General features: G+C 34.0%; 1 protein-coding gene across 2 annotated transcripts; it reads left to right on the plus strand.

Annotated features, from left to right (window-relative positions):
* Positions 1–8,258: 8,258 nt before the first annotated feature.
* Positions 8,259–15,039, plus strand: LOC139897455 (transcription factor GAMYB-like). 2 transcript variants are annotated; one of them, XM_071880155.1, is made up of 4 exons: positions 8,259–8,807; positions 9,571–9,933; positions 12,891–13,848; positions 14,485–15,039. In XM_071880155.1, the coding sequence occupies exons 2-4, from the start codon at positions 9,571–9,573 to the stop codon at positions 14,778–14,780; spliced, it is 1,617 nt and encodes a 538-aa protein (XP_071736256.1). In that variant the 5' UTR covers positions 8,259–8,807; the 3' UTR covers positions 14,781–15,039. The 2 variants fall into 2 exon arrangements, with proteins under 2 accessions (XP_071736256.1, XP_071736257.1); XM_071880156.1 differs by lacking the exon at positions 8,259–8,807 and having other exon boundaries at positions 9,476–9,933.
* Positions 15,040–16,152: the final 1,113 nt, after the last annotated feature.

The following is a 16,152-nucleotide window of genomic DNA, read 5'->3' on the forward strand; positions in this document are numbered from 1 at the left end:
TAATAGCCAAATTCGGGTAGCCCAAGATGAGGCTCTCAAGGATGAAAACATCTCTCTCGAACACTTGAACGTCCTCACCTCTCGATTCGAAGTTAAAGAAACCGGACTCCGACATTTCGCCGGAAGAATTTGGGTGCCTAGTTATGGGGATCTACGAAGCCTTATTTTAGATGAAGCCCATAAGTCACGATACTCGATTCACCCCGGTGCCAATAAGATGTACCACGACCTTAGAGAACAATATTGGTGGCCGAACATCAAAAAGGAAGTTGCTAGATATGTTGCCAAATGTTTGACTTGCGCTAAAGTCAAAGCCGAACACCAAAGACCGTCCGGATTACTCCAACAACCCGAGATCCCGCAATGGAAGTGGGAAATGATCACGATGGATTTTATCACCAAATTACCGAAAACGTCGGGCGGTTATGATACTATTTGGGTCATTGTCGATCGCCTCACCAAATCCGCGCACTTCCTCGCCATGAAAGAAACCGACAAAATGGAGAAACTTGCACGACTTTACATTAAGGAGATTGTAGCCCGACACGGCGTACCTTTATCGATTATCTCCGACAGAGATGGTCGTTTCGTCTCTAGATTTTGGCGTACGTTACAAGAAGCGTTGGGAACGCGTTTGGACATGAGCACCGCATATCATCCTCAAACCGATGGGCAAAGTGAACGTACGATACAAACCTTGGAAGATATGCTCCGAGCTTGTGTGGTCGATTTTGGCAAAGCTTGGGACAAGCACTTACCTCTCGCCGAGTTCTCTTATAACAATAGTTATCACGCGAGTATTAAGGCCGCACCGTTTGAAGCATTATATGGCCGAAAATGCCGCTCTCCTCTTTGTTGGGCCGAAGTAGGTGACGTGCAAATTTCCGGGCCCGAACTCATTCACGAAACCACCGAGAAGATTCTTCAAATCCGAGATAGGCTTCGGACGGCCCGGAGTCGTCAAAAATGCTATACCGATAAGAGACGCAAGGACCTCGAATTTCAAGTCGGTGATCGCGTCATGTTAAAAGTCGCACCTTGGAAAGGTGTCATTCGTTTTGGGAAACGTGGGAAACTAAATCCGCGGTATGTTGGTCCTTTCGAGATCTTAGAGCGTGTTGGAACCGTCGCGTATCGTTTAAACCTTCCGCCTCAACTAAGCTCCGTTCATCCTACTTTCCATGTATCTAACTTGAAGAAGTGTCTTGCCGAGCCCGATATCGTCGTCCCTCTCGAGGAACTTACTATTAATGACAAACTCCATTTTGTGGAGGAACCGGTTGAAATTGTGGACTACGTCGAAAAGGAATTAAAACAAAGCCGGATCCCGATTGTTAAGGTCCGATGGAACGCCAAAAGGGGACCCGAGTTTACTTGGGAAAGAGAAGACCAAATGCGAAAGAAGCACCCGCATCTATTCCCGATTCCGGAACCGTCAGATTCCGAGGAAGAAACAACGACTACAACGCCTGCTTAAATTTCGGGACGAAATTTCTTTTAAGGTGTAGGTAATGTAACATCCCGCCTTTTTCCGTCAACTTTTCCGTTTAACTATTTAAGTTCCGTTAGATGTTTATAACACATCTCGTTAATATGCGTTTGAATTATCTTGTTAGGTAATTCCCGCACCCGATTTAAGTTGAGGGACCAATCTTGCCAAATGTTGAAACTTGTGACTAGGTCAAAGAGTCAAACTCTCATTCTATCCATTCATTCATCTCTTCCAATTTCTTAATACTTCAACTTTTCCTCTCAACTTCAAGAACAAAGATTCATCATCCAAAACCGAGCTAGTGATCTTCTTGCCAAACAAAATACATATTTGAACTCCTCGTGATCTCCTCTTCGATTTCATACCGGTTTCATCAATTTTGGGTAACTTTCTAAATCACTAATCTTTGTGTTCTTGAGATTTTTAAGTTATAAGTTTGTTAATTAGTATCTATGGCTCAAGTCTAGTTTGTTTATGTGTTTTGTATGCTCGTTTTTGATATTTTGGAGTAACTAGTTCATATGGAAAGTTAACATGCTTAATCTTGAGTTTTAAGTGTTCATGTGTTGTTAGATGCTAAGACTTCATGTTTTAATCTTGTTCCTAGTGTTACTAGCTTCATTATGATGTAAAGATTGATCAAAGAAACCTCTTAAACTTAATTATGAAATTTGGTAACTTTTGGTTAGGGTTTCATGAACTAGGAATGGATTTTGAAGCATTAAATGACATGAAGTGTTAATTATAAGTGTTAGGTTGTGTTGTATGCTTAATTACCTTCGAAACGGCATATTGTTCATGTCTTTTGGTTACCGAATCATTAAATAGCATTTATGACTTATATGCATTGAATGAGGGTCACTAAATGCGGTTTTTGGTTGTTGTATGCGAAAGTTTGATTGATGATAAGTGCATAGTTGTGTTCCTCGTCAAAATACCTTTCCGGTGATATAAAATACATGTCTTGAATGTTTGCGGGTTGTAATTTGTGTTGGTTTATGTTTGGACTCGTGCACTTAGGAGTTTCAGCAACCAGGGTCTGGAAACAAGCCAAGACGCCGTCCCAATACCCAGGACGACGTCCTGACTTTCAAACCTAGACGCCGTCTAGGGGTCCAAGACGCCGTCTTGCCCTTCAAAGTGGGACGCCGTCTAGGCCTTTTGGGACGCCGTCCCATAAGCCTAAAGTGGGCTGTTTTGGTTGTCATTTAACGAAAAATGTTTGGGACGTTCTAGACCTCCGTTTCACATGAGACTTGTTCCAACATGCTTATATATGATTAAAAACTTCAGAAAATTCGTTCGAGGCCCGACCCGAACGTGTTGACTTTTTCGTTGACTTTGACCCGACCAAGTTTGACTTTTAATCAAACTTGACCAATTACTTATGTAATCTTTCTAACTTGTTTCTATACGCGTACCTTGCATGAAACTTGACTATTTGCTTCACATGCTTCGTAATCGAGTCGTATTGAGCCATAGGACTAATTGAACAACTTTGACCCCTCGTGACTTTCGTTATTGATACAACCTATTTGTTTAGGTCAAGACTAGCATTGTTACTGCACGTTTACTTGTCGAAGTACTTTTTGGTTCGTGCATACAAGGTGAGATCATAGTCCCACTTTTACTCTTTTGAACTTACATTTGGGATGAGAAAACATAAACATTTCTTCTACTAAGTGAACACAAGTACAGGAAAACAAACATTCTACATACGAGTTTAGAACAAAATCCTCAATTCGATTATCATTAGTTACACTTGCCGGGTGTAAGCGAGAACTTATGTTGTATGGATCCATATGGGTTTGACAAACCCTCATTCAAACGGTTCGCTACCGTTTACGAATGAAATATATTTTCGAGAAACAGTGTATGTTCTAGCACTAAGTGATGGGGTTCAATGGAAGGAAATGTTAAGCATTGATAATTGGGTGCTCGTGAAACAAACTTTTGGAATGTATTACTATTATTTCATTGATGCAAATCTTGTGGTTCACTTGTACTTACTTACTTAAACCTATGATTTCACCAACGTTTTCGTTGACAGATTTCTATGTTTTTCTCAGGTCCTTGAACGATACATGATACATGCTTCCGCTCATTATTTGATACTTGCATTGGATGTCGAGTATACATGCATTTCATGGAGCGTCTTTTGACTTTACTTTAAATCGTGTCGCCTAGATTTCATTCGTATTATAACGTTGTAACTTAACTATTGGTTGAACAATTCTTGTAAACTTTGAAACAATCTTTATTTTGAAATGAAGGCGACATATCTTTTGGTCAAACGTTGTTTTAAAGACTTATGACCACGTAACGGGACCTAAGTAGACGACGCCGTCAAATGACGATTTGGTCGGGTTGCTACATTTTTCGGATGAATTCAATCATAAATCTATCTCTCAATCTCTCTGTCTCTTTAATATATATATATATATATATATATATATATATATATATATATATATATATATATATATATATATATATATTATTAAGATTAATATTATTAATCTTATTATTATTATTATTATTATTATTATTATTATTATTAGTAATATTACATAAAATACTACGACCAGGTTATGAGCGTGTCACTTTCAAAATGGGTTTTCGAGCGGGATAGAGCTAAGGAAATTATGGGTTATAGCTATGGAGGTTATGGGTAATGTACGTGGGTATTATTGGCAAATCAAACCTAGTATTTATCATCTCTGTTGCGTCTACGTACTTCCCTGCAATATTGAATCACGATATTGATACGTGAGCATTCATATCTTATCTTTTATATATTAATTGTGTATCCATGTCTAGTGCTCGAGTATATATGTTTATGCATGCTTGTATGCTAAATTTTGTCGTTAAACAGTTTATGATGAATCACGAATTAAATACATATATTACTGGTAAAAGGTATATGATATGCATGTTTTTGGAAAGCTGGCGAAAAATCAATAACTTTTTATTTAGAAATCACGTAATTTCGATGAACGAATCAAAATATATGGTCAACTGAATTATGATTGACGTTAATTGAAATTGCTTTTGAATCTGCAATTAAGATTTAAACAACTTGTTTACGAGATTGATAAAATGAATTTTTGAATATTACCAACCGAGTAAATGACTCCTTATATAAGGTATGTTTCGTTTTGTTGAACTATTGTCAAAATTGGCCTTTTGAAACGACTTTGGATAACTTTTATATGTCGATCTCGAGCATTAGGATTGTGATACACTATGACCAGACCTAGCTTGATAGACATTTATTGACCAACATATGTTCTCTAGGTTGAGATCTACGGTTATTTGGTAATCCGAGTTTCAGTCACATTTTGGTGAACGACTTTATATGCTGCTAATGTGAGTTTCATATGCTCCCTTTTTAATTGCTTTTGTAATCTATATTTTTGGGCTGAGTATACATGCACTTTATTTTAAACGCAATGGATACAAGTACATACTAAATTCTACACTGAGTTTGAACCGAAAATCCCTTAGCTTTGGTAACTAGTAACTGCCTGTTATAAGAACTGGTGGGCGCGAGTAGTTATATATGGATCCATAGGGCTTGACATCCCCGTCTATTCCAGGTATAGAAACCCTAGCCTGAACTATAAAACAGACGTATGCTATTTGAGTTTAGTACACGTTGGTTTGCGTGTATTGTACATGTTGGTTGCATGTATGTTAAAATAGGGGTACTTATTATAACGTTAAAGTTTAGCTACCAGGGTGCTCAATCTTGTAGAATATTTTGATAAACGTTTCTGGATGAAACAACTGAAATCTTGTGGTCCACCTTTATATACAGATTATGCGAAACACTAAAACTATGAACTCACCAACCTTTGTGTTGACACTTGTTAGCATGTTTATTCTCAGGTTCTAGAAGTCTTTCGCTGTTTGCTTATATGTTAGACAAGCTATGTGCATGGAGTCTTACATGGCATATTTATCAAGGAAACGTTGCATTCACCAAATCATCACCATGTATCTTATTTTGACTGCATTGTCAATGGAAGTACTATTGTAAACTATTATTTACGGTGATTGTCTATATGTAGAAATCATCAGATGTCGAAAACCTTTGATTTAAATATTCATTTATGGTGTGCCTTTTCAAAAGAATGCAATGTTTATAAAACGTATCATATAGAGGTCAAATACCTCGCAATGAAATCGATGAATGACGTGTTCGTCCATATGGATTTTGAGCGATCGTCACATAACAAGTAAAATCGACATATCAACCTTTTAAGAACCGAGTAGAACCATCTGTCATATGTTTTGGTTTGCATTCGATTTGAATTTGGTGTCCACTGATTTTATATAACTATGAATCTCATTTTTGATATGCTATGTCATTGTGTCTGTTTCATATCCATTTGTTTGACTTGAACATTTTCATTTGAGGTTTGAAACCATCTCAGTCCAGATATCTTATTTTCCCTTTTAGTTTATGTTTCTTTCTACAGTTATGTCCACTTTGACTTTAGGGTTTCACTTCACAAATTTGTGTGTTTTAGTTTTGATTTATCTAATTTCTATTTGTTTTTTTCTCTTAAGATGTTGGTTAGCCACTCCACTTCTTCTTCCATGAAGATTCTCATATAGTGTAGCTCCGAAGGAACCGGGTGATGTTTACATATAAGGTAATATTTGCAGTTAATATTGTTATATAACTAAATGATTGATATCAAATTTTGTGTATTCCATAGTGTTGTGATGGGCAATTACACAAACATTCAAACCTTGTGTATGATCTCACTGAATGGCTTTAGTTATATTACGTTAATGGGAAATATACTTATTAAACCTTCCTTTCCGTTTCCTATCTTTTTTGGATTATAAGGTTTGCTTAAAAGGTTTTTATATATTTCCGAGTAGGTGGTTTGGTTTATCAATAATGTTATAGCAAATCGATTTTTGGGGTCTATTCATGTTTGAGAACATGTGTTTATACTACTATTATTAAATTTAGTATTTTCAAATAACATACGGTCGGTTATTGATTTTGTAAAGGTTATATGATGTCAGGGATTTCGAGGGTTGATATAAGTAGTCTCAATATTTTGTTAGTAAGTTAGAGCTCAGGGATTTCGAGTTTAGTTAATGTTTTATGTACATACAATGATTTGATCTTCTATGTAAATAATAACTATAAGTTTAAGTTGTGTTCAAAAATTTGTGTTTATATGGGTCAAGTTTTATTATTTACCTGATATATGTAATGAATGTGGTTCATGTTGGTAGAAGTGAGGATGAACCACATATTGAAGAACCTGAATGTGTTATATTATTTAGAGGAATGCAGTATTAAAAAACTCATGTGCTGAAACTTTTATTAAGGATTGATATCTATTCAACATTTGAAGAGCTTAAATTACACTTACGACTAATATGACCCATTCACTTATTCAAGTTGAATGATCTTGGTGGAAATTTCTTATTTTATAAATTTAGTTATGATGTTGATGGTAAAAAATGCGAAGGTATTGCTACGTTGGTGCAACTGTTTGGAGAAGCAAGCGAGGTTGATTTAGTAGAGATAATTATTAATGATTTTGTTATTATTATTATTTTTTTTTTTGTATGATTGAGCTTATAATTGTTGGCTTTCTATATTTTTTAGTTTTGTGTAAAATATGTAATCATAATTTTTGTGCTTGATCATATTGTATATGCTAGGGTGACAAATAGAAGTAGGGGATTTTGGATTAATACAATAGCAGGTATTAAGGAAGCTAATGAAGCTATTACTATGTTTAACGTTGTAGGTGTTTATTTTTTTAAAGTGCTTAATGAGTATTGAATGGTTTTGTTATAGAATTTGGATTAAATCTACATATTCTTGGATATTTTATACACAACTCTTTAGTAGGATTACATATATCTTAATATCGAAATATTGTTAATGGTGTTTTGGTGTACGATAGGATAGTTTTCAAGGTTAAATTCTGTAAACTTTTCTAATGTCTTTGCGATGTGTAATTTTTCTTAATAACCTTAACATAGTCAGATTTTTTTTTTTTTTTAATGTAATATTGAGGATGCTTCAATGTTACTGTGCAATAAGGTAACATAAGTTCCAAATATGCAGGTTTGCAGAATCTAGCTCATTGTAGTTAGTAATCTTTCACTAAACCATCCATTGAAAATGTAATATTAACTTTATTATTTAATGTGTAATATAAAATATAATATCATGATATTATTAAACTGTTTCGTTTAAACAAACCCGTGATTTCACGGGTCATTCCACTAGTAATTTCATAAACGCTTAAAAATATTCTTAACGATGGTTTAGAAACTACCCGCTAGTTCGGCAACCAACTTGTTGTGGTGGTGAATATTTTAAAATATCGAATTTATAACCAAAGCTATTTCACATACTACGCACCATCAATACTTTAAAAGCTTAACTATAACCCAATATGAACACTCATTAATAAAAAAGTAACACCAGGTCCAAATATTTTATACACAAAAAGTACTGTACAACTTTTTAATAAACAAAGCAACTAGTAGCAATAGCAATAGCAATAGCAATGTATGTTAAAGTACTACTCCTGAACAATATACGGAGTGTATTATTTTAATTTTAATTTAAATTTAAAATAGAGAAAAAAAAGAATTGGTACTCCATTCCATCCTCATCTCTCCTATTTTTACTCCCTTCTCTTTCTCGTACAAAAAACACATACATTTTCACTTCCTTTTACGCCTCTTTCTCTCAACCCTGATTTTCAGATGAAATCTTCTTCTTTCTGTATATATATAAAAATATAAAAAAAATCATCATCTTAATATGTTAATTAATATACATATACATATATACATATACATATATATTTATATATGAACTATTTATGTATAACGATTACTGATAATAAAAATTAATTAAAAAATTAAAATAGTTCTATGATTGAAACGTCCGTCGTTTTCTTTACTGATAACGGCTAGGGCACCTGAAAACACACTCGAATTCATCTATCACATTCCTTTTATTTTATTTTTTTTGTTTTTCGATTTTTCCATTTCGTTCTCAGTTTAGCTAGATCTAGGTTTAGGCTTACTAATAGTTTTGTGTTTCATACTTTAAATACATTTTGCAGTCTTTTTTAGCTGTTACTTGATTCCAATTCAATAATCACGTGTTGAATTTTAGGTTTTTAGTTCTTAATTTCGTTATCAATTTTTTTAGCTCGAAGTGGATTCGTAGCTTCATTTAGTGTTTCATCAATAATTGTTCGATTAAATGATGGTGAATTGTTAAATCTTCAGCGAATTAGCTTTCCTTGTTAAGGTATACACAATTGTTCCTTATAATAATATTTTTTTTTTATTATTTCATGAAAATTAATAACAATATTGTTTTCTCTCACATAATTGTGCAAGTGCTTGCGTGGGGGTTAAAGAGGCTTTATATGTTAGGTTATTTTCTAATTGTGGGGGTTTATACATTGTTTATTTAACAGTTTCAGATGTATATTTTTATTTTTTTAATTTTTTAATTTGTCTTTTCCACTAAAGTCTGCTTAAGGCATTTATGATATATAATGAAATCTAGTGAGTAATTAATTAAGGTTTGAAGAATTTATGTTGTATTATAATATAGATCCTTACTTACTAGAGTAGGGTCATTGATGGATGCTTTTGTAGTTATTATATGAATTTATGTTGCAGAATTAAGTGTTTGGGATTTCGCTACCTGCTTTTGCTTTTGATTAGATTATTATATTAGGTTAAATAATCTGTTATGATTTTTGAATAGTCAGCTGTATTGATGATTGTATGATAAGTATTCATTTTACTGCTATAACCTTATTAATCCATAAATTGTGTTTATTGACACTCAAAACTTATCAACTTCAACACTATCTCTTGCACCATGTTTTATAATGATTCATAATAAAAATAGATATTAATTGCTGTTTTAGAAGTTTGTTAGTTCCTAATGTATAATCAGATGCTTTGTTTGAAGAAGAGTATTTGATATTTGCAGTCTGTTTGTTCCCTTGAATCTTTGTTTGCTTTTGCTTATGGATATGCATATGTGTGTTTAAAAGATGAGCAACATGACAAGTGAAAGTGATGAGAGGATTAATTCCAGAGATTACATTGATTCACCATCAATTGATGAAGCTAGCACTGAAAGAAACATGGTTGGAAATGGATCACTCAAGAAAGGGCCTTGGACATCTGCTGAAGATGCAATTTTAATGGAATATGTAAACAAGCATGGAGAAGGTAACTGGAATGCTGTTCAGAAGCATTCTGGGCTTTCTCGTTGTGGTAAGAGTTGTCGATTACGATGGGCGAATCACTTAAGACCGGATCTTAAAAAAGGTGCATTTACACCCGAAGAGGAGCGTCGAATCATTGAACTTCATGCTAAGATGGGGAACAAATGGGCCCGCATGGCTGTTGAGGTCTGTTTCTATTTTCCTTGTCAGGTTTTATGACTCTACTATGCTTATATCGCAGATTGGGTGCAAATTGTTCCTTATTTAAATTAATTAATTGTGCTTAATTGTTATAGCCAACATCGTTGCATATTGGTCCCAACTACAATGATTTTGTGGATGAAAATGTGTGTTTACATGTCATATAGTTCACACGTGCCCTTTTCTGTAACAAGATCCTGAAGTGGCTTGCAAATTTTATGTTTGGCGAGTTTCAAACCTCAACTTGGGCAACAAATTCTTTTAAAAGCATTTTTATTATACCCGTACATGTTTGTGTATCAATGTATGCATATGTATATGTGAGCTTCTTATATGGAAAATGTTTCTGTATTCTACGTAGTACCACATGTTGCAACGTTTTCTACAAAGCCTGCTTTGTCTTTATTTGACAATTTATTTCAATCAATCCGTCTCCCATTCTGGGTGCTAGACATATTTATCAGATATTTAGATTATCTTGAACCTGATTTATTTATTACAAGTGTGGGGGGCATCTGCTCATATGTTCATCGTATTCAACCCATAAAACTAGTAATATTAGAAATGAGTTCCCCGGTACTAGGGATACCATTAGCCTTAAGAAGAATAGCTGAAATGGATGTCTTTGAAATAACAAGTCCAAAAGAAAATGCGAACATTATCTCAAATTACCTTGATTATTTCATTCTTTGTTTCTACTTGTAAACCCGGAAGGATAGCAATGGCGTGGAAGTCGTATATTAACTCGAATTACTTCGATTATTTGCAATGTAATTTTGTCCATATGATATTGTCCTGTAATGGAACCGATTCCAGTTTATTACTTTTATTTATGTATTTGCTTAATTGCATAACTGAATCAGAATAGAAAGTTTAAATTATTGTCCACGTGAATTAGACATGCATCTGACTTTGGCATTTTTTCATCTATCCTCCTTGGTATTCCCATCTTTTCCAGGATATCATTGATTCTTTGCATTATTGTTTAATTGCTCTAATATGTAGTGGTCATATAGATTCTTATGACCTGTTACATCACAGTATACAAATGAAGGTACTAGCAATATTAGGAGAATTAATAAATGTATTCTAAATTAGAAGATCATCGCCCATTTATACAAGTAGACGTACCAATAGGTAGATACAGACAAATAACAGAGATTTTCAATTACAAGTTGCCACAATGAAAGAATGATACCATAAATATATATGTACGTGGTGAGCTTGCTTTTGAATAAAATAATAAAAAACTTCTACAGCTTAACAATTGTGTCAGATATAATCTGTTAGGTATTGGAGCATGGCATTTTTGGAGATACAAATACCCTTATGCTTACAATCAACCTTTTAAGTGAAAAAGTTCGATGTTTACCTGAAGTTAAACTTTTAACATGTAATGCTAAGAATGGGCCAAGTAGATTTTAGGGCAATATGCACATTAGGACAATGTATCTTTGTTTCATACCAACCTATTTTTTATGTTTTACGGATAATATCAATCCCTTTTTTCCCTTTCAAAGAAGTAATAATCTACTTTTCAAATTTCATTTAGAGAGGGAATAAATAGGTTTATTATGTTTGTTGTATTTATTCATTGAAAAATGGGGTTAAACCATTTGAAGAAATCTGTCTACTTTGCAGGTTTAGCCTCTAAAATCTCAGCACTAGGTTAGTTCTATAATCAGCCCATTTATTTACATTTAATTTTGGATGTTACTGAATTCAGATTAAAAATCTACATTGGTTCGACTACAACACTGCGAGTTCCACGTGATTGGTTATTTTTCTAAGTTAGTGGTTGTTACGAATGAAAGAATTTAGAAAGTAGATTGCTATGTTCTTATAGGAAATGTTTTTTCTAGGAGTGTGAATGTAACATAAGTATGCTGTTATCTTTATCCATTTTTCTTTTTTTCATTAAAAAACTTGTCTGGATGGCAATTAACAGAACTGTTAAATTAAGGCACTTCAGGTCACTTTTCAATTTCTTTGTAGTTGATAGTTTTTGAAGCTGAAAGCTCTATGCTCTTTTAAGCCAATTTCTCTTAGTAAGTTAGGATTCTGCTAACTTCACTATTCTTGAGTTCTCAAATATATGCAGATTTGTTAATCTTTTGTCAAGTTTCAGAAAAGTTGTCCTTACTAGGTTTCTGAGTGAAATTCTTTTTTTAAAAAAAAGAGGATTTTTCCAGGTGTATGGAAGTTTTTTGTTAAGTATTTGAAGTTTTTGTTGTTTGATTGACTTCTTCTGAATATTAATTTGGTTGAGTTTGGTATGCATTAATAGAAGGTGGAATGCAATGAACCATTGCAACAGATGAACAATATGAATGATATGCTTTGTTAGCGGCCCATTTGTCAAGGAATATAATTCTTTATATTTGATTAACTTTCTCTGCTTTTTGATTGGACTGAAAGCTTGTGGTGTTACAATTCTTTTTCTTTTTGTAACTTTCTGGATACCTGTGTGTGTGTATGTGTATTTGTCATCGTAGGTATCTTTGAGATTTTCTGGTTAAACTTTGTAAGATTATGTATCAAATTAAAGATGCAACCGTACATTTATATTTGACATATTGTATGAATTGAGATTGTTTCAAATCCTACGATATATGTAACAAATATAACATACAAGCATTATTTTCTCTTTATCAGTATGACATGACGAATAATAATTCGAAAGAGTAAGATAAAAAGATAAGTATAAAGTCTAATACTACAAAATAAGGATAGTGACTCAATGTGTTCTTTTGCTCATGATATTGCTATGGCATTCCATTTCATCCTATCCAAATAAACCTTCAGTGTTTAATTATAAATATAAGTTAATTTGAATGTAGATAGTTAGTTAGTTATGTGTATATGAATCCAAAAGGATAATTGTAGTTTGTTTTTGTTTTTGTTTTTCTATGTACTGAAATGGTCATTACCTTTCTTTTCAGCTACCTGGACGTACAGATAACGAAATCAAGAATTTCTGGAACACGAGAACCAAAAGAAGACAGCGTGCTGGATTAGCAATATACCCTCCCGACATTTGTATGCAAACACTAAACGAAAGTAACCAAACCCAAAACATGCTCACGTTCTCAAACGGCGATACATCCCATTTCGAAATCTTACCAAATAACACGTTCAACCCTCCCGCTATTGATTTCAAAAATCTTGAATTAGATCACAATCTATACGAACCAAATATTCTCAATATACCCGGTACCAGTTTTCTTGATATTCCCGAAAGCACCTTTTTTCAACACGGGCCTGGACCTAGTAGTAATTTCCTATTCCCAATGCTACATCCTTCCAAACGGGTCAAACGACCCGAACCATATTCGGTTTTTGACGGTGTAGATAATGGTCTTAATGATCTTTTCTCGACAGTTAATCAATCTTTTGAGATATCTTCTTCATATAATAATCAAAGCTTTAATGGCAGCCATGCCTATTTTAATGGCAACACTTCTTCTTCTGGGCCCATTACGTGGGCCCAGAAGTTGGAGCTCCCTTCACTCCAATATGCTACCCAAATCGGTAGCTGCAACGCATCTACTTCACCACTACCTTCACTTGAATCTGTCGATACTTTAATAAAGTCAACTGTGGTTGGTCAAACGAAATCAGATTCTCATTCACATAGGGATAGTGGTTTGTTAGAAGCAGTGCTATTACAATCCCAAAATTTGAAAATGTCAAAGAGTAATAACAATTCGAACGCATCACTTGCGCCTCCCGACATTACCGACAGTTCGTCTCAGAATTTGCAACGGGATGATGAATGGGACCCGTATGGCGACCCGTTGTCACCGTTGGGTCATTCTTCTGCTTCGGTTTTTAGTGAATATACTCCTCATTTAAGTGGAAGCTCACTCGATGAACATCAGTCTGTTGAGACCATATCAGGTTTGAACTACATTTTAACACTTGTTCAATAATTTGAGGTTTGTTGTCTCTATCTGTACGATTATGTTATATACTTTGCTTGACTTTTGACGCATTTGAGATCGCTGCCTTTTTGTGTTTTTAGCTTCTTTTTATGTCTTTTTTCTTTAGACAGAAAGAGTAACGCGAATTAACCGATTTGTTAGTAAATGGGTTGACATTTTTGCCTTTGGTTTCTCTATCAAACTGAAATGCAGCATTTCGTTATGTTTTCATGGGATTTGAATTGCTTGTTATTAGTAAACAGAATCAGTTTATTTTTGTTGTGTTTGTGTACAATTTCCTATTACATCAGCCTGACTAGTTGAAATTAAAGGTGGCAAAATGGGCAGGTTTAGTAACAGGTTAAAACGGCTTTCGGTAATAAATGTTAAGCTTTGGTGCAAGTCAATACGGGTTCTGTTGGTTTGATCTGACCCACAATCATTTTATTCAATCCCTTTTATTACTTCTACAAAGAATATATGTGCTTTAGGAGGTGTTATACATTTAAATACATTTAGCTGAGGATATTGATATTTAATTTGTTTGTGGGACCTCCATTAAAGTCCCTACTGATTCAAATGAAATTTCTTTGTGTTTTTTTTTGGTGTTAAGTTAAACAAGAAGCAGAGGAAACTGATGCAAAGCAATCTGATAGAGAGGATCACAAACCGAATCACATAAACTTTTCAAGACCAGATTTTCTTTTGGGCTCTAACTGGTTCGGTTCAAGTTCAAATGCGACCCATAACAAAGATCATTGTGCAGTTAGCGACCCAATTCGTACACTTCTTGGTGATGATTTTTGTACCGACTCCAAGAACAATCTTGGTTCACCGTTTCAAGTACATTACGAGTCTGACAAATGGGTAGACATATCTGATATATGCAGAGGGTCAACAAACCGTTGAATAGTTATATAATTGTCTTCTTGATTCAGTTTTAAATGACTGATTGTTGAACCATGTAAAGTAGTCATTGTTCGGCACTCTTTTGGTTATATGTTGAGTGCTTTTATGAGAGGTTAGTCTAGGATATGTGGCTCATTTTAATGGGGTTGTATTCTACAGCTTTGGTTCTTAAGTACCTTGAACAGTTCAACTTCTTTGCAACAATGTGATGTTAAAACAGATTCAGCTATTTTCACTAAATTTCGTTGAGTAATTTGTAACTGGAAGAATATGCAGTTGCAATGAAAAACATAAATTTCGTTGAGTAATTTGTTTCAGCTCTATTTTTGAGTTAACAAACGTCGATTTATTGGCGTCTTGACTGCTGTTTAGAGCTTAAATTGAAGGATTGTCTACATCTCACCTTCCCATACACTACTCATGTGGTATTGTTTTTTTTTTTTTTTTTTTGCTGTTGTTGATCCTTGTTCGCATTAACATCTAATTTGTGAAAAATATTCCAATTTATAACTCCAGCTTATGGATCAACTATGTACTAATGTAACAATAGTTCAGTGGTGTCCGGACTTTTGTGGCAGTGGAATGATGATTGCTCATGTCACATGTGATGTGTGGGGATCCGGTGAAGGTAATTTTTCGGCATCCGACTCTTTCGAGGTAGGTCAGGTGGGTTTCTAAAGGAAACACAGGGTCGGGGTGTCCCCGTCAAATACACATCTTTTGAACTTAACTTACTATGTTGATTTCGTTGAACAATTTCTTTATTCCCAGTAACAATTACTTGCACTGTTATATATATATATATATATATATATATATATATATATATATATATATATATATATATATATATATATATATATATATATATATATATATATATATATATATAGTTTGTTTTGCATAATTCACTAGGGGAGTAGTAGCTAACCTTTTTTTTTCTCCTAATAATACGAAAACTCATATAGAAATGTAAATGTTTTCAGAAAGAAAATGTCTATAACTAGGGATTACAAAGCTGGGGGCCGGGACGAGGCTCGAACCTAGAGTGTTACAAAGAAAACTAAACGAGCAAACTATTATAATCGAGTCTCACCCTACAAATTAAAAACCACGCACAAACAACCGCAAACTAGTAATAAAACCGACGTAAAGACAACCACGTGCGTTGAACCATATCTAAATATCTAGTGGCTGGCTATCTATAACCGAGACTCACTAGTAGCTAACCTATAAACTCTATCCTATCTATCTTTACCCAACTGAATCCAATTTAATTGTTTTCTTATTCAGTTTCAAATTTCAATGATTGAATTGTCAAGTTCAATGAATCCATTTTCAATAGATCATGATTCATGTCGATGAATAGATC

The sequence above is a fragment of the Rutidosis leptorrhynchoides genome, chromosome 3 (genome assembly GCF_046630445.1).
Source record: "Rutidosis leptorrhynchoides isolate AG116_Rl617_1_P2 chromosome 3, CSIRO_AGI_Rlap_v1, whole genome shotgun sequence".
NCBI lineage: Eukaryota > Viridiplantae > Streptophyta > Magnoliopsida > Asterales > Asteraceae > Rutidosis > Rutidosis leptorrhynchoides.